General features: G+C 39.4%; 1 protein-coding gene across 1 annotated transcript in view; it reads left to right on the forward strand.

Annotated features, from left to right (window-relative positions):
- The first annotated feature begins 7,993 nt into the window (after positions 1 to 7,993).
- The window catches only part of DOCK8 (dedicator of cytokinesis 8), an 89,564-nt gene continuing 77,412 nt past the window's right edge, over positions 7,994 to 20,145 (forward strand). The window contains exon 1 of the mRNA XM_041486245.1: positions 7,994 to 8,160. Coding sequence (XP_041342179.1) covers positions 8,108 to 8,160 — 53 coding nt within the window. The 5' untranslated portion in view covers positions 7,994 to 8,107. The remainder of the gene's footprint in view (positions 8,161 to 20,145) is intronic.

A 20,145-nucleotide genomic window follows, 5' to 3' on the forward strand; every position in this document is an offset into this window, starting at 1 on the left:
CTCCAGCAGGGACTTCGCACATGGCACAGGAGTGTGTCAGGCGGCTCTAGAATATCTGCCGTGTGGGAGACTCCGCACCCTCTCGGGGCAGTCTGTTCCAGTGCTCAGTCACCTGCACAGTAAAAGTTCTTCCTCGCGTTCAGGTGGAACTTGATCCGTTTCTGCCTGTTGCCTCTTGTCCCATTGCCTGGCACTCCTGAGAGGAGCCTGGCTCCACCCACTTGGCACCCTCTTTCAGACGCTGGTAGGCACCGATGGGGTCCTCTCTGCAATGGGGATGTTTGTTCCTGAGTCGGAAGAGGTCCAGCTCCCTCAGCCTTTCCTTGTAAGAGGAACACTGTCCTTTACTTGCCTCTCTTGCTCTCTCTTGGATCCTCTCCAGGACCTCCATGTCTCTCATGTCCTGAGGAGCCCAGAACTGGACTCAGCACTCCAGGTGAGGCCTCAGCAGGGCTGAGTACAGGGGCAGGATCACCTTCCATGACCTGCTGGCAATGTTCTTCCTAATGCCCCCCAGGACACCATTGGCATTCTTGGTCACAAGGACACGCTGCTGGCCCATGGACAGCTTGTTGTCCACCAGGACCTGCAGGTCCTTCTCTGCAGAGCTGCTTCCCAGCAGGTCAGCCCCAGGCCTGGTTCAGACACACAGGAGCACTGAAGGAGCCCAGTGTGAATAACAAACACAGTGCAGGGTGCGTGTGCTGTCATCCATCTATAATCAACCAGCAAGATGAATGTTGGCCTTCTCTGGTCTCCACTAGGAACTGTGAGGGGGCACATACCATGTGTAAGACAGAACTACAGGTAATTTTAACAGTGCTGTGCGCTCCCCAGCTTTTTGTGGGCCAGAGGTTTAGCAAATAGGTAACACATTTCTCCGTGTTAGAAGGTGTAAATGTAACAGCATTGGGGAGGCACAGAGAAGGGATTGGCCTGATGCAGGCTGATACGTGCACACGCCCAAAACCCAGGTGGGGTTCTCTGCTCTCAAAATAAGGTTGAGTAGCACTAGTTTGAGTACTGTTATGGTAAAATATGCTGGGCTTCATCTTGTTTGTACATCTTCTATGGCTTGTATGGTAATGGTTATAAATGAACTTGGTATTTATTCTTGACTCTTCCTATACTTGTGTAGATTAAAGTAATTAATACTGGTAATATTTGATGATATTCCACTCTAAATAGCTCACATCTTCTTTAGTCATCAATTTTAACAAGCATGTGAAAGCCTGGTTAAGAAATTATAATTCATTTAATCCATTGATTCAGCTTGTCCTTGGACATATAACCATATTTATTCCAACAATAAATTCCAACAGCATATACATGCTGTTGATTTCTAGAATTTTAGAACCAATGCATTATAAAATGAATCTTTTGCATTCTTGTTTCAGTGACTCAGTTTACCTTGTATGATGCATCCTATTTTAGAGGAAAAATCTGATCAGTTTTTCAAAGCTGTGCCTGCTAGAACCCTGCCTGGTGGTAGATGTTTTTGCTGTCCTGGGACTGCACAGCTTTATAAAATTTTGTTATTAAGGCATTGATTTAAAAAAATTACAAGATTTTGTAAAAGAGGAGAAGGTCAGAAAGACATTGGGAATGAGCATTGCAGTGCATACTAAAAAATGGGTGTAAGTACAAAATGAGACTATTTGTAATACTGAAATTTCAGTTACATGTCAGCAAGACATTTGGTATTGGGAAACAAAGGTGATTAAACTTTGTGCCATGGTTCCTTAAGTGGTTCTGCTTTTCATCAGCTCACATGACACTGCTCATTATTTTTTTCTTTTGAACAAAATTACCCAAAAAACAAATAGTATGGTTTCTGGGTTTTCTTTTGGTTTCTTTAAAGTTTATATTCAAATACTAGAATTTTGCTGTAAGTGTTAGCTGTCCTTTCTTTTCTGCTGAACCATGTAATAAAGTCTACTTTGTAAAGACAGATGTAAAACCTGTGTATGTTAGTGTGGTGGCAGCCAAATGAGCGTTGCAAACTTAAATCTGGGTGGCACAATTTAAGCATTTTATTCTAAGATATTTGTAGACAAAATATACAACATCAGAAAGCAGTAAAGTGTTGCTGGGTACCAGGAAGTTGTGTTTAATTATTACTTTAGTTGGCTGCACTTGAAATAACTTACTCCCTTTCCTAATACTGAAGATCTCAGTGCAAGCCAAGCAATTTTAATGATGGACCAAAGACTGATTTTAATGATGGAGTAAAGTGTTTAAGGCTTTAGCAGAGAGTTAGGGAGGAAGGCTATAACAGGAAAATAAGGAAGAGCATTGCAACTTGCTAATTCCTGACACAGTAGCAAGGGGAGCATGATCTGAGCAAAACAGCAGGAGAAGAAAATCATTGGTATTTCAGTATTATGTTGAATATGAGTCTTAAAGTACAATAGCCCTGTGAGGTTTCTGCATGGTACTGCTAGTTAGTATAGTACAATATAGTAAAGCAGCTAAGAGAAAGGAATTGCAAATTCATACAATGATACCAGTCCCAATACCAATGATACCAGTCAACCTGAAAACAATAAGGAAATGGATATTAAGTTCAGTTTTGTGATCTCAAAATATAAGCTAGTTAGGCAGATGACTGACTTCAGTCAGTATGATTTGCATATTCCCCAGGGTACATTTACTTCTTTCTTGTCTGTTACCTGTTAAACTATTCTTATATTAAGTTATTTTTATTTTCTTATCTGTGCTTGCATTGACAGTTTCTCCTGACAACAAGACTTTATTTTTCTTTGAAGAATGCAGATTATTCACATGTCATTTAAGAGAAAGAAGGTCTTACTTCACCAGTGCACCTGCTTTTTAACACTGCTACATTTTATGGCTTATGTTTTCAATATGCTGTTATAATCTGAAACTTAGTGAAACTAGGAACAGTAGAAAAAAGGTATAGTTTACAATCAGCACTTAAATGTCAGACCTCATCTAGCAAGTTGCCTCGTTGTATGTAAGAAAATTATGTCAGTAAGGGAAAATTTTGTGAATGTTGTTTCTGCTAGAGTTTTGTTCACTGTGAAGGTAACATGTGAAGGTAACATGAGTAAACATTTCTGTCTGAGAAACTCAGATGTGAATTTGGCCAGTAGAATTTGTATTCCTCCCAAAGAATTTGCAAAGACAAGTGGAAAAAGAGGATATGGTTTCACAAAGACTGGTTTTCTTCTTTTAGACTCAAGTGTTATATAAAAAAAGAACAAAAGGCTGCAAAGTGATCTAAGTTCCCTTTCTTCTGCTTCACCAACACAAAACTGGAACTTAAACCTAGGAGTAATTTTAAATTTATTTTTTAAGGGAGTTCAGTATTTCATTGTCAGTCTCTTTAAAATATTTATTGAAATAATGGAAAATTACACTCGTTTTTCTGAGGTTTAGTCTACTAAATTTCATATAACATTTTTTGTTTAAAGCACTTTTGACTAAATTACTTAGATTTTACAGGATGCTGTTGAGGTCTGTGACAGAAAAACCACTGAACTTGATGGCGTGTCAGCTTCCTTTAAGGAAGGAGTATCTAGCAGCACTGGCTACATTACATTCTTCTGATGCATTAGGAAGGTGGAATATGAGCAAATATTAAAAGGCATTATGTGTTTCTGGCAGGTTGCGAATTGAGGTCGTCACAGTTTTCCTCTTGGTGTGAACCTCCAGATATTTGATGAGGTCATCAAATCACATTTATTCATTAACGAATTCACCATACCACTGGTGTTTTTTGCCAAGGGTGCAGACTTAACATTATCAAAGATATTGAGAAAACTCCCATGGATCTGACTCAATTGCTGATCAATCAGCAAAGGTACATCCTCTACAAATAAGCAGGTGATAAGCAGGGCTTTGTTGGGATACAGGCCGTGCTTGTGGTAGGATATGAAGTTGTGTTTAGCAATATTCATGGTGCCTTGACACTCAGTCATGCAGTCACATTCCTCACAGGGATACTGCTGCCAGTGAAGAAGAAAAAAGATGTTTGGAAATGTGTGCCTTACAAGAAAAAAAAAAAAAAAAATTCCTTGGTAGATGACATGTAGACATGCCAACATGTCAATCATTGTTTCTTACAATGTTTCTTTAATCCCAGCCTGCAAACTCCTTCAAAACAATTTGCAGCAGTATCCATTCTTCCCAGGCACCTATACAGAGCCTGTGCTGACATTACCAGCTGTTCTTTGTGGCTGGGCCTGCATGTCCTTAGCCTGCCCAATTACAGCATCCAACCAGCCATGGACCCAACACCTCCCAGTCAGGTGCAGGAGGAAGACCAAGTTACGGTGAGAGCATTTGAAACCCAAGAAAAATTGCAGGAAAGAATAGGTTATGACTGATTCTAGGGCTGAGGTGGTGAAGCAATGACTAGAACTACCATTTAGGATGCATGTGTGTGTGACAGGAGGATGGGAATAAGGAATGGGGAATGCAAGCATGGTTTCCACTGTGTCTAACACAACACCTAATAGCAGCTACTGACACCCAAGCAAGCTAGGTTTGGAAAATGACAATCTGTTCTGAATTGCACTGTTTGCATTAATTTTGATTTTTTGATGCCTTCACTGGAACCTGTTTTGATGATTTCTTTTTAATCCTCTGACTGGAAAGATCTTGTTCTACTTCATGTTATAAAGGAGTGCTTAGACTTCATCACCTTGTATTGATAAGTTGGTTTGTTGCAGGAATTCAAACAATAGTGTTTGTTTAGCAAAAAACTGGAGCACTTACTCATACTGACAATACTGAATTGGATAACATAGCTTAAAAAAAAGCACTTCACCAGCTTCTCATCTAGTAGTGCTCCAATGAGTTAAAGCCCTGTAAACTTTCTTAATAAAAGTCCATATTTTTTTCTTGTTTTGTTTTCCCCTTCAAAAAAGGAGAAAGTGTAACTGCTGACATAATGGATGCAATGAGTATTTGATGAGGTTTGCTTCTCTTGTGCCAAAGTAGGGTTCTGATAATTCAGTTCATCTAAAAATTTGAAAACTTTAAATTATCTAGGTGTTTGTTCTGTATCTGCTGAATATATATGCTGGTTTTAGCCGGGTTTTGGTAGAATACATTTTCTTCATGACAGTTGGTATGGGGCTGTGTTTTGAATTTGTGCTGGAAGAAGTGTTGATAACACAGGGACATTCTTCTTATTGCTGAGCTGCATTTGCCTAGCATCAAGGCCTTTTCTGCCTCTCACCCCAAACCGCTAGTGAGGAGGCTGTGGGGGCACATGGACTTAGGAGGGGACACAGCCAGGACAGCTGACCCCAACTGACCACAGAGCACATGGCATCATGTTCAGCATAGAAAGCTGGAGGGAAGAAGAAGGGCAGCCTTTCAGACTGATGAAATTTGCCTTCCCAAGTCACATTACCCATGCTGAAGCCCTGCTTTCCTGGAGATGGCTGAAGAGCCACCTGCTCATGGGACACTGACTGAATTCCTTGTTTTGCTTTGCTTGTGTGTGCAGCCTTTGTTTTCCCTGTTAAACTGGCTTTGTCTAGACCCACAAGTTTTCTCACTTTTATTCTTCCGACTCTCTCTTCCCTATCCCACTGGATCAGAGTGTGAGACATAGTTGCCAGCCAGGGTTAAACCATGGCAGCACCCTCTCTCTCAATCTATATACATACTAGCCAAAACTTTAAAGTTTTGGGAACTTTAATTTTTTGTGTCTCCTCAGGAATTTTTTCCCTGCATGTGGCAAAATATTTTAGAACAATCCTTTTGTCCATGCTAACTAAGAATATATGAAGCTGCAAAACAAACAGCTGCATCACTAATGAGTGGATGTATTTGCGCTCATTGGTACATTGCTCATTTGTGCTGCATTTCTGCTAGCTCTAGTTCTATAGGAAGATTTAACAATCAAGGAAGATCCCTACTTCATGCCACATGAACTATTAAAATGAAGCCTGGACTTTTTTTTGTAGCTTCAATGAGGTAGTGTCTTGCCAGACCCAGTATCTATGGCATTTAAAAGTTTTTCTTGTCACCAATACATGTTGAATTACAGCTACATATCAGTGATTTGTAACTAAGTGATATTTAAGTTCAAGTTACATGTAGATAAGTGGCTTTAGCTTTATCTTGGTGAGGTAAAGACAGGATGGGTGTGGTGGGTAAGTTCCAAGCAATAAAGTGTCCAATTTATTCTTTCCAAAGCAAATATTTGTTAGGTAACAACATCCTATTAATAATAGATTTTAATACTTTCACTCATAAATTTCTCTGAATTATTTCAGGTCTTGTTCTGCTGTAGATCCTTGTGGGGTTTTTTCCCCAGAAATATACCCATATTTGTTTAAATTTTTGAATGTTTATTTACCTCTTTTTTCTTTTTCTTAAACCTCTTTGGCATTTCTACATTTCCCTAGGGGCCCTTAGCCAGAGGTTAACCTAGAGATTAACATTCATATTTGAGACCATGCATACTTAACAGTACTCTAAAGAATGGTGATTCCTACAGAGAAAAAGATAATTTTTAGTAGGACAATTTTTGGCCCTCACTGATTGACAATCATCTGTTCCGTGCCTCATATCCCACTGTTTTCCTCTAGACTCCCTCCAGGTTACTGGGAATGGAGAGATAAGCTATGACCACCTTCAATGGGTGAATCCTAATGTTGTCATCAAAGCACAGATTTAATAAAAACAAGACAATTTAAAACTGACCTGCCTCTACTACCTCAAAATTCATCTGTAGAAACCACGTTTGGCTTTTGTTTCCCCTTTCAAATGAAGGGTGGGTTCTCCTTATCTGCAGAAGTAGTGGAAACTACATCAAATAGAAAGAAAAATACCAGTCAGGAAACATAATTCTGTAACACAACCACAAGGTACTTAATAAAAATGGCCTTTTAAAATTGCTGAGCAGTAACTACTGGTGAATAGAACAGCAGTGCCAAGCTTTGTGCCAAGCTTTGTGCCAAAATGAGCTGGTATGTGGTGTCGGTACCATGAGGTTTTCTAACACGCACTGTTTAGATGTGTGAAAAATGTGTATTTTATGATTGGCTTTTCGCAAGTATTAAAATGAATATTATATGTGCTATATTAGAAAGTTATGCTCTATTGATTTTTCTTAAGTAGTGTATTAGACATAGTTTTAGGTTATAACATAATGTTAAAATAGAAACTATGCTATGTAAGATATTTGTTTAAGAAAGGACTTGCACCAGATAGAAGCCACAGGACACCTAAATCTTTCAGAGAAAGGGAATTTATTGCTCCCTTATCAGCAGAAAACTAACTTCTTCCCAGCTCGCTCAGACAGGAAGACGGCATGAGGATTAATAGGAAGAAGCTGACAGTGACCAGACAGAATCCTGTGTTTGAATGGAATTTATGCATCATGTATGAGGTGTATGAACATGCAACAGGCGATTGTTTTTAAGTGTTAATCCTCTGTTATCGGGTGTCCTTTTTTTGGTTCGTGTTGCCCAGAAAAAGGTACCCGGACGTCCGTATCTCTTTGTTTTATTGTCTCATATTGTCCTAATCTCAGTTGTTCAAGTGCGGTGTGGTGGGGCGGAGACGGAGGTGTCTGACACTCGCACGCAGTTTCCAAAAGAAAAAGGGTCGTGAGGGATGCTCATGGATTCCCGCAACTCTGCGTGTTCAGATAGATGTACATGGTGCCTTCCGTTCCTGTCCGTGCCTAAGAGCTTGCCTTCCCCACTGCTTCCCTCCAAAATGCCCCCGGGGGGCTCGGGGTTAGCCTCTATAAAACAGGGAGGAAAATTCCTGCTCTCCCGCAGCGCCTGTGGGCGCCCTAGCCGAGGCGGACAGCTGGTGGAAGCCGCCGGGAAGGCGCAGGACGCCCGGGACGCCGGGCTGGACGCTGCTGGCGGTGGGGAACGCGCGGCTGGGCGAGCAGTCTGCTGTACACTAGGGCAGATCCCTCCCACTCCGGCCAATTTCAGTGAGGAAGGTAAAATGCGGAAGTTGCCACCCAGAACTGTCAGTGGATCGTCGGGTTTTTAGCCCGGAGCACGCGATTAAGAAAAACAAATAAATGAAATAAAGCCGCCCTTCGTGCGTACAGCCAGTCTCGGTCCTCGCCGGCAGCCGACACTGGCGGCTGCTCGCCCGTATGGCGACGTTACCTGCCGCGGACAGGAGGGCGTTCGCCCTGAAAATCAACAGGTAAGCGGCTTTCCTCGTACCCGGCAACTACCCCTCGCCGGTCCCAGCCTGGCCAAGACAAGCGGGCGGGCAGCGAGAGCAGGGCGGGACGGCTCCTCCCCTGGAGACCCCCGGGGCGGAGAGCCGTCCCACAGCTGCAGATAGCCGGGCTGGCCAGCCTTGGACGGGCGCCGCTCCGCGCCGCCCGCTGCTCCTGCGGGAGCTGCGGATCCGGGCTGCACTCGCGCTGCAAGGTTTGCTCTGATGAAGGGTACTCGGACAAAGCCGGCTGCGGGTCCGTGTCCTCTGGCAGGAAGGTGACGTCCAGTCTCACCCCAGGAGTTCATTCCCCATCTGTTCTGTCCGAAGAAGTCCCGAGTTCTTTGGGAGGGGCTGCTCGCTGCCGATGGGAGTTCCCCTTCACAAGAAGTGGCAAAATCACCTGGTCCCTCTAAATTTGCACTACTGACGAATGAGGAGTTTATGTAGGGCATCAATACTGTGGTGACATACATCCCTGGGATTTTTTTTTTTTTTTCATTCTTTCATCTATGGAAAGGAAAAGTCCCCCAATGACTGAAAATATATCTACCTCCCACATTCCCTTCCTAAACAAAATAGAGTTCGTCTGTTGGAACACCATACTCTTGAGACTAAACTTGCTGTCTGATAGACTTTGGTGTCTTTTCCCAGGGAAGTGCTGACTCTGAGTTCGTCTGTGCTCTGTGGTGGCAGTAAGGAACCAAGACAATTATTTTCATATTGTTAGGTTAAAGGAAAAAACCGGCCTCCTTTTCAAGAGTCTTGTCATCTGAGACAAGAACTGTTTCCAGGGTGTTGATGTAAATAACAGGTACCTGAGTTTGCTGACACATAAAAGAACAAATAGCATAATGGTAATATAAACTGAGGATAAGTCTCTGTGCCAGAGAGAAAAGTATTCAGAGAAACTCCGCCTCCTCAGCAACTTGTTGGAAGACATGGGGTTTGCAGTCAGGGAGGATAAAATTAGCTCCTCTGTGATGTGCCTTTCTCATGGCAGAATGTGCATCAGCATACCTTTCTATATCCTTTGGGAATTTATTTTAAATTTATGGTGGAATATTCACAAGAGTGAATATTCCATATTTAGAAGCCATCAGATGAGCAACTCATGAGAGGATCAGGCCACAATTCCTGATCATTTGGAGACTTGCTTGAACAGAGATCGTGACTAGCTGATGTTTACAGAGTTTGAGTTATTTTTTTTTCTTCCTATTTTAGGGTCAGCTTTTTGGCAGCTTTCCCTAGCTTTGGTGATAGTCACTGTTCATCTCTATGACTAAAGCCTTACAAAGTAGCGGAGTCATAGTAAGGTCCACAAAAGTTTTGCTAGTAAGAACTGTTGTGAAATTAAATTCCTGTTAAATTTTTTTAAATTTACTTTTTCTTTTGAATCAATAGTGAAATAGTCAGTATTTCATAGCAAATTAACTGTTGAAATCTATTATAAAAATATTCTGAATATTATTTCAGTTTAAGAGTGTGGCCTTTTTTTGTGAGCGTGGATATTCTCTTTTACACTTACACTTTATTCGCTTTTATCAGTGTAGTAGATGTTTTTAGTTGGATATTTTGTTTCCCTTTCTTCAAAAGCAGCAGGAGATTTTTACATGCCTCCAATGCAGTTTGTACTGCTGACAGAAGAGTGATAGATCTTTGCAAGAAGCATTTTTAATGTGGTAGTTTGGATTTTTAAAAGTAGTTTTAAAAATCAGAGGAATAACAGGTTAGAGTGTTAGGTTTCTTGACACAAAAGGTTAATTTACAGCTGTAAAATTTTGTTTCTTTCTTTTCAGAGTTTGTGACTTCTTCAAAATGCAACTTGTATTGAAAGTTGAACATTACTGACAAGGCAACATTTTCAGGAGTTAGTACATTGCCTCTGTAATTATTTTGCATTCACTACAAATTAGCATGCAAAACTCTGCTCTTTTTTGTTCACTCTTTCTCTTGCCAGTGATTTATGTAATCTATATACTGCTTTTATGAGGACCAGCAGAATTTTAGGCTCTGTTCTGTCTAAACTTCAGCCACCTCGCTGCTACTAATGTAAGGTGTACCCTGGTGTGTTTGGTGAGCCATGACAGATATCTGACCAACCTATGAACTCTGTTCTGTAAAAAATCAGCAATAACATGATACAAAATGTCTTAGTGGTGTCATTATGATTTAAATGTAAAGCGAGTTCACGAGCACTGGAGTTGCAGATGTTGCATTACAAGCAACACATTTGTTTAAAGCTAGGTCAAACTTTAAAAACAGGCCTTCAAATGCCTTCAAACTCTTGTATGCAACCTACCCACGTAACCATGTTTTCCTATCACTTTATTCTTCTTTCCACCCATCTGGTGTCTGTTGCCCCAACCTGTTGCTTCCTGCCTTTTTTAATCCTGCAAAGACTTGCACATATATTTTTAATGCATGTATGTAAGTAGTTCCTTCTGCTTTAATAGCATAGGTTTTATGAATAATGATGTTAATTTCCTATGTAGAAGTGAAGGAACAAACTTTTAGTGTCCCTCAAGTCAGGCAGCTAGAAATCAGCATGGGACACAAAAAGCCAGATCATCCTTGCTGAGTTTAATTCAAGATAGTAATTAGAAGAAATCTGGATTGTGCAATGTGTGTCTACTTTCCACAGCATTTATACCCAGGAATCAAGGAAGTTAAAAAATAATTTTGTAAACCACTGAGGAGAAAACAACTCACCATTGCTAGAGATGTACCAGCTGAGCAGTGTAGGTTTGAGAGACCAGAAAAACTGAGTTTTAATCAGTTTGTCACAGCAGTGTATTAGGATAAACACAACATTAACAGAAGAGATATTCTATTTTTATTATTTTTGTTCAGCTAGTGTAATTTACTGTCTTATTTTTCACATAGGTCTTGCAGTAGTAATTGTTTGTTTTGACTTCAAGTGAAGAAAACTGTGCTTCAAGCACCTAGTTGGTGCGCTGGTCACCAATACTCTACATTCAAAACATTTCAACACACAAATTACAAAACAGAAGGTTATCAAGAACAGTAATACAGGTCCCTAACATATCACTTAACTTTCAGTTGTGTGTCTCTTGCAATTAAAAACCCTCCCAATAAGAATACTCAACTGCCTCTATAGACAGCTGTTGTCTGAATTTCACAAGTATTACATAAGAAATTTTCAACATTAATTTCTGTAATTTCATTTCCTTGTCCCTGAAATTGCCCAGTTGTGCAACAAACTTAGCTTTTCATGTTCTAATTTTAAGACGTGTACTTAAGGATGAGGTTACGTACATAGACTTATATTAAAGAATAACAGACTCACACTACCAATATCAAAGGAAACATTTAATACCAATATTAAAGGAAACAGCTAAAGATTTCAATTTTTTAAAAGCTTACATTAAAAGTCATACTCATATTAAATTCTCCAATTGTACCAGGAATTCCATTTTACATTAATGATGAAAATACTTTTTTTTTTTTACCTGAAATGAAAAGGTCAGCTTAAATCATATATTGTACAGAGTGTCAGTTCTGAAGATTCACAAGAATTTACCCTAAGTGACAAAGGCTGTTGTGGAAGAGTCAAGTACAGTGCAAAAATTGTCTTCATTTCCTATATACGCTGATAGGAGATTGCTGTTCACTGCAACCCCTTCATGGGGCTGAGGCTATCATCTTTGGATTGAATTTCAATAAAACCCTTGTTATATGGATATAATAAGATGTTAATTATTTAAAAGCATTGACCAGACTCCATTGTATACACTAAGCTATTTTCATTGTTTTTTCTTTTCAAACTCTAAATATATAAAAGAAGCTCCAGACTGGACCTCAGTCTTTTGTACGTACAATAGGTTTATGTAGGAAATATAAAAATCTGTGTATACATGCATACATGTGTGAAATGGTAGTGGTTTTGTATTTGGTACACAGAATATTAAATGTAACAGATCAAAGAGAAAAAAGTGAGATGAATGTGTTTCATGTGTCAGGGATAGCAATGTAAGATAACAATTTATAGTAAATGGACATTTTTCTAAGACTTCCACAAAAATAAATGAGATTATTCTTTTAAATACATGGAGTTCGTGTGCCCAGGATATACAGACAGAGTTTTCATCTTAGATTCCTAAAAAGGTTTGCATTGGAAGGGACCTACAATGATCGTGTAGTTCCAAACCCCCTGTTATTGGCAGAGACATCTTTCACCAAATCAGGCTCTTCAGAGCCCCAGTGAACCTGGCCTTGGACATTTCCAGTCATGGGACATCCGCGGCTTCTCCAGACAAACTGTTCTAATGTGTCACCACCTTCACAGTGAAAAATTTCTTCTTAATATGTCGCCTAACCTGTCCTCTTTCACTTTAAAATGAGAGGATTCACTTTGTCTAGTCACTACAGGCTTTTTTAAAAAGTCCCCCCACATAGTTCCTGCAGGTCCCCTTTAGGTACTGGAAGGCTGATATTAGGTCTTCCCAGTCCTTTTCTTCTCCAGGCTGAACAAATCCATCTTCTCCAGGCTGTCAGTCTTCGCAGGAGAGGTGCTTCAGCTCTCCTCTGGACACAGTCCAAGGGGCCTATTTCTTTCCTGTGCTGGGCCCCAGAGCTGATGCAGCCCTGCAGTGGGGTCTCAGCAGAGCAGAGCAGAGGGGCAGAATCCCCTCCCTCACCCTGCTGGCCACGCTGCTTTGGATGCAGCCCAGGACACATTTGGCTTTCTGGGCCTTAAGCACACATTGCTGGGTCATGTCCAGCTTCTCATTCATCAGTACCCTCAATTCCTTCTCTGGACAACTGTTCTCAATTAATTCATCTCTCAATCTGTACAGGTCTTGTTGGTTTCCCTGAACATGTTCAATGCCTTCCACTTGGCCTTTTTGAACTTCATCAGGTTCATATGAGCCCACTTTTCAAATCTGTCAGGGTCCCTTTCCTCTGGACAGATCCCTTCCATCAAGTGAATCAAGTGAAGCACTCAGTCCCACCATGTATGTCATTAATGAAGGTATTAAATAATATTACTCCCTCCACTTACCCTTGAGGAACAGCTCTTATTACTTATTTCTGTTCTCTTGAGATTGCACATTCACTGGTAATCATGCAAGAAAGCTATCAAGCTAGTTCCTTTTCCAACTAAGAGTCCATCCATTAAATACATGTCTTTCCAATTTAGAGTAAGAACATTGCGGGACACCATAGAGAAATTCAGGTGGGTAACACCAGTTGCTCTTCCCATGTCCACTGATGCAGTCACTCCATTGTAGAAGGCCTCCAGATGAGTACAGCACAATCTGCCCTTGGTAAAGTCATGTTGGCTGTCTTTAATGACCTATCTGTTAGTCCATTGTAGCTTTCAGGAGAATCTATTGCATGATCTTACCAAGCACTGAGGTAAGGCTGACGAGCACTGTTCCTGGATACTGGTTTTGTTTGCAAATAATTTAATCTGGCTATAAGAAATAAATACTGGAGCATATATGACTATTACTATACTTTTTTCATATTTCATTCAATTTTTTTCCATTTTTTCAGCTGACTACAACTTGTGTTTCCTTGCAATTGTCCACAGCATTTATCTCCCATTTCTGGTTTACAGGGATAGATTATAAACTGACCAAAGTATCTGCTTAATTCTTTCACAGAATCACACAATAGTTGAGGTTGGAAAGGACCTGAGGTTATCTTGTTCAGCTCTTCTATTCAAGTAGGGACATTTAGACCTAGCTGCCTATGATCATGTCCAGTTGGATTTTGAAGGCCTCCAAGGAGGCAGACTCCACAATTTCTCTGAGCAACCTGTGCCAGGGCCCAGTCACCCTCATGGGAAAAAGATGTTTCACATGGAATCTTCCAAGTTTAAAGGCAGGCCCATTGCCTCTAGTGCTGACAACCACTGAAAAGCCTGGCTCTGTCTGCTTTACTCTGTCCCTTTAGATATTTGTATAAATGATAAGATTCTCCCGAGCCTTCCCTTCTCCGAACAGTCCCAGTCTTTCCCCACTGGAGAGACACTCTGGTCCCTTCATCACCTTAGTCACCCTTGGCTAGTGTCTCTCCCATGTCTCTCTTGTACTGAGGAGCCCTGACTTGGGCAGAGAACTTAGGCATGCCTCTCCAGCATCGAGCGGAGGGCAAGGATCAGCTTCTTCAACCTGCTGGCAGTACTCTGCCCAGGGCACCCTGGTGTAACATCTGGCTTTTTTGCAAGCAGGGCATATTGCTGGCTCATGTTCAACTTTGTGGAAGTCTCAGTCTCCTAGAACCAATGTAGTCATGGTTTTCTAGGACCTCTGATGCTTTCCTGCAAACCTGGAGTGCCTTCCTGGAGCGAAGTGCCTTCCAGCATATATAGGTGCATGAAGACAATCCAGGTGCAGGGCTTTGCACTTTTTGAACTTTACAAGGTTTCCATCAGTCCATTTCTCCAGCCCATTGAGTTCCCTCTGAATGTCAGTATGAGATGCATCAAGAAGGTCATGCTGCACTGTCCTCCCGCTTCTGGGTCATCAGTAAACTTGCCGAGGTTACACGCTGCCCTGTCATCCATATAATTAATGGAGTTGTTAAACAGGATTGGATTGAGTATTGACCCCTGAGTTTTGGGGTTTATACCCTCCAGCTAGACTTCTTGCCACTGATCATCACCAACTGTTCAGGAAGTTTTCAGTCCCACTCACTGTCTGCTCATCTGCTTATACTTCACCAGCTTTAGACATTATTCCTTTAGACAGAAGAACCCATCTCTTTACTCCAAGCTGTTTTTTCCTAGCTTGTGGCATTATTGTCTTGGTGTCTTCTGGATTTTTATTCAGCATAAGGAATAGATTGCTTTAAAGCAGGTGAAGAGAGGGGAGAGAAGAAAAGGTGCTCTGCAACTTCATATGTTACTCATAAAGACTAGTCCCCACTGCAGCCTCTGCACGTAGATGCTTTACCTTCCACCATCCCACTGTTTCAAATCAAGGCAGTTTGAGGGAGCAGAAAAGATAAAAAGGACTCGGTACCATGGTTTCGTCCCTCCTATGTCAGTTACAAGTGCTAACAGCACTTAAAACAACTTTTTAATAGTTATTAAAAGCCTCAGATGGCTCTTCCCCTAGGTATATTGACCTGTGTGTCATATTCTGGGACATTTTTACAAGTACTCCTTCACTAAAAGGGAGAGATGTAAACTAGCAAAAGTGGATTGTAAATCAATTACAGGAGTAAGCTGAAGAAAAAAAGCAACATCATAGGTCTAGATTGTGACATAGGGTAATAATTGATATTTTTGTTTAAAATTCCTGTAAGCATCTCCTCATTTTTTAAAGATAAGATTATTCAGAATGATGTCTTTACTACATTTGGTAGCATAATGTCCATCACAAAGACTAAAAGCCCTTTCCTCTGGCATACTCTGCAAAAATTGCAACATTTCATGCCTAAAATATGTGTAACTTTTAGGAAGTAGAGAAGAAATAGCAAGAAAATGTCCTCATAAGTACTTTTCAGAGGGTAGTGGTGCCTTTGGTTATTGATAGTGACTTACTTTTGGTTTTTATTGATTACCCTTTCTGGAGTCATCTGTCTGCTATACAATGAAGGTGATAGTAGCCGCTTAAGTAGGAGGTTGATGACAAACAGGCCCGCCCAGCCATATCTCTGTGAAAAATTACAAGTACAGGAAAGATAGGTTCCACAATACAAGTGTACACTTTATCAGCTGGTAAGCAGCTGTAGAAACCGTGTCTTTAGAGAACAGTTGGTCATGCAAGCAGAATACTGTTGTTACAGTTGAGACAGATGTTATTGACGGCTAGGAAACTCTCTAACTGCAAACTTGATACCCAAATAGGGTTTAAAATATAGCCATCTATTTTCTCTTACAGTTGCTTAAGCATAGTATTATACAGCACTTACTTATTTGTGCAATCACTGAACTCAGGTGTAATAATCCCTGTTAGATTGGAGTAATGGGATTTTTGCTTTTTCTCTGGGAGATGACTGCTGAGCTTGAAAGATACTTTAAGCTCTAAGCAGAAAAGCTCAAGAAAGCATTTTAGCATAATTTTTTAAGATCTGATGTCCCTCAAGATTTCAGACGTATATATGCATGGCGAAGCCTAGCCTGCAATTTATTATGAGGTTCTTCTATATATATAGAGAGAGAGAGTCAAGGAAATCCTAAGCTTACCAAAGGAAAACGTAGATGCAAATAAGAAACATTTTTATGTACGCCAAGTCCTGTGTATGAATATTTCTTATTCATTGTTCCAAACATTTGTCATTTTCAAACATGAAGTGAAAACCAGCAAGAAAGAAATATTTAGCATTGTATTTTATACCTTCTACCATTTTCCGATTTTGTGGTCATTAAAAATTACAGTTAATGAGCACAACTCTAAATGGCTGTCCTTTTTTCTATTCTGACTTAACTATATTTTAAATTTTATTTGAGGAACGCATACCAGACTTTACCATTGTCTGAGGCAGTAGGAAAAAGGGTAGTCTGTGAATGTGCTTGTCTGATAACACAATTACGCTAAAAGTTTGCCATTGTAAATACAGTTACAGAAAAATAGGCCCAGGCCTAACCAGCTCTTGGGCCAATTTCACATGAAAAGTCCCTAATACCTTTCCTCATGAGTTTTTTAGAATTATATTTGCACCTGATGAATCACAGTTTTCTGAGCCTTGGTAATAATGGAGATCTTTTATACAGGAGTCAGCACATCTGGACTCAATATTATTATTTTTCCCTAAAGTCGAGCAAACTGAGTTGATAAAAGCATATATTATTTCAGTTCTTACATGATCTGAAGCTTACAAAGATAATAGTATCAAGACTTCATGTTTAGAACATTGAGTAAAATGTAACATTTCTTCAGCTTGAAATTTTCCAGATATTTCAGTTTGTAATTTATGATATAAAATGTCTTGCATAATCCACATATGTTTGTAAGAGTGTGTAATAATGAAATCAGTACATGTAAAGACAACCAGCAAATGCAAAAATTAATTTTAACAATAGCTTTTAATATATGCCAAATTCTGTGAACACTCTTCTTTTTAAGAGTGTGAGCAAAAGATCCAGCTTTCAAACATATCTTAGATACTGCTTTGGCTCCTGCTGAAGTTGAATCAAAATTCCCTGTTCTAGAAATAGCAGTACCTCTTCATGTGCTTGAAAGTGGGCCAATTTTTTTTTAGGCATTTTAGTAAATGATCCTAGTTCTACTTAGCTCTAAAGAAAAAAATGTTGCTCTAAGAAGTGACTGGTGAAAAAAACCCTCATGTTTTTCCCACATCAGAACAGTCACACTGCGGCTCCACAAATCTGTGTTCTTAGGAAATGAGGGGCCAAAATATTAACAGAAATTATTTTCCAGTTGTGTCCAATTTGCCTTATTTCCTCCTCTGGCCTTTCCTGTACTCGGCATGAAAGACCCTTCTATGAATGTATTATGAATTTATTTGAAGCTGACAGCAACATTTTTTGCTAGTTCATGAAAATACAAACTTTGACCTTGATAAAGAAAATAAAAAGCACCCTATAGGAGCAAAAAGAAAAATTTCCCTTGAATAAGATGTACATAATCTTTATTTTAATATTATTTATTATTGTTGTTAATGTCTGACTTTTTTCACTTAGCATCAATAATTGTTTCTTAGTAAAAAAGTGAAAACAAAGCACAAGAACTATTAAACTTGGTACAGGATTTACAAAATTATCAGTATTACAGTAGCATTTTCTTAGTGAAGCCTTTTGGATACTCACATAATACACATTAGCTGGAATATAAGTCTTTGCACTTATTTCATAATTACTGTGTTATGAATTGGTGGAACAGTGCAGACAAAACAAAAATCTAGAAGAGTAAACTAACATTATTCTATTACTTTCAAATCACGGTATAAAGAGAGGGTGGCTCATACAATCATTACTGGCCTTGAAATTGCCAGAATCATTCTTATTGTAAAGAATATAAGCTTTTAGAAGACTTCTAAACAGATTAGGAAAAAAAAAAAAAGAAAAGAAAAAGAAATAAAGCTATGCCATGACTACAGTTTTGCAATGTAATATAGACCTGTGTGTCTCCTGGAGGCCGTAGGGGCACATTTGTTAAAAAGTATTTCTTCAGACATCTTACTTAACAGAAAATAATAAGGCACCAATGTGATCTTTAGTGCTTTTCAAGCAGAGACTCTTCTGACCCAAACAGAGAAAATTGTCCTTAGATAAACCATTCAGAATGAAAGCTGTGTGTACATATTGCTGTGTGCTGGTGGATATTAAGGCAATGGGGACAACAAAAGAATTCTGGTGTTACGACACGTATTTATCTTCTGTTAGAATCATTAATTAGCATCAAATGAGATATTAATTACAAATTTTCTATTGCATATATAAACTATCACAACCAGTCTAAGTCTATAATAGGATGGCAGACGACATTGATTTACACTTTCTGCTTCCCAGGAGGTACCACTAAACTATCACGTAAAACCTCACACCTAAAACCACTTTCATTGCAAGAGCCAGCCAGTCAACAATGTATACACAGTCTTCTCAAATGTTATTTCATAACTATTCCTATTATCCATGCAGTGATTAAAAACTGCATAAAAACATTGCTAATCAGGACCAAATCATAGGTTTTTGGTTTCTTTGCATGGCCAGGATTAGAAAATTATTTTTATCAGTGCTCATGTCTCTTCCCAAGGGAGAAGCAGCAAAACAGAAAGGCAGAGAAAAATCTTCACTGAATAAATATCATACATGACCTGGGAAAGAAATAAAAATTGAGCTCTTGCCCATTTTACTTTGTAACAAGCTGACAGCATAATGAAGTCAACAGTTTCCTCTTCTAGATTTTTTTCATTCTTCCCACACCATCCCTCGTAAGAAGATTGTTGTTAAATTTCAACCATCTTGAATAGGATCTTTATTGCTTTAGCTGATATAGAGTCTTAATGTGGTAGACCCCAAAGTGGGTGTGTGCCAGAGGGTGTACAGCCTACCTGAGCCAACAAGGAAGGAGCACCAGTTCAGATCGACCACTGCTGTAAACAGTGACTAACAAAGTGGAGCTCTGGTGCCTTAAGGACTAATTAGAAACTTAGAAGAAAAACAGGCAGTGCCACTGGCAGTAAGAACAGGAGATCTAAGTGAGATTCCCATATTTGCTAGTTAAAGATCTGGATCATTGCCCAAAACTTTGTGCGTGCTTGCTTGTGGGAGTGAAAGAGAGCGGTAGGTAATTGTTACATTTTTCTCTTCTAGAGCTTTTTAGTTGCTTGTTTTAGTTGTACTAGAGAAGTTTCATCTTAGGCTCAGAAAAGAACAAAAGCTAGCTGTGAGTTTTCTTTGTCAGTGTCAGATGAAAGGGATCATTCGTCAGGGTAACCAAGACTGAATATTTTACCTGTTAAGTAAAAGTTTTCACTACTTTTTTAATGGTTCTGCCATCCGTGTACATGTAAGTGAATGTGTCTGTCTTTGGGATACTTCTTGTACTTTCTATTTATTTATTTATTTATTTATTTTCATATTTCCTTGCTGTCTAATTGCATATCCAGCTCTTGCAGAAGACAACTTCAGTCTGCTGGAAGGAATTGTAAGGTTGTTAAGGATTACCCTTTCTGTCTCCCCTCTGATAGTAAGTAACTTTGGAGAACTTCATCCAGTAGGCATGTGCAGCATACTTTTAAAATCAAGCTTTTTCTTAAGAAGTTTCTGATTTTCAGTTAATAGGTGATCTTTAAAGCTGTTCTCTTTTGCTTTTATTTTTAAATTGTTTTTCTCTGTTTAAATTTTCATATTATATACATACTAAAAAATGCCATTATGCCTGCTTTTAAATTACATATTTCAAAGACATATGTTATTGAGCAGAATTTACAGTGAATCTGCAAAACCTGCTTTATGCATTATAAGCATTAATGTAATTTTAATTATAGAACCAGCAATGTTCGGCCATAGATCTCACATGATTT

This window comes from Pyrgilauda ruficollis, unplaced genomic scaffold (assembly GCF_017590135.1).
Source record: "Pyrgilauda ruficollis isolate IOZ18807 unplaced genomic scaffold, ASM1759013v1 scaffold74, whole genome shotgun sequence".
In the NCBI taxonomy this organism is placed as follows: Eukaryota; Metazoa; Chordata; class Aves; order Passeriformes; family Passeridae; genus Pyrgilauda; species Pyrgilauda ruficollis.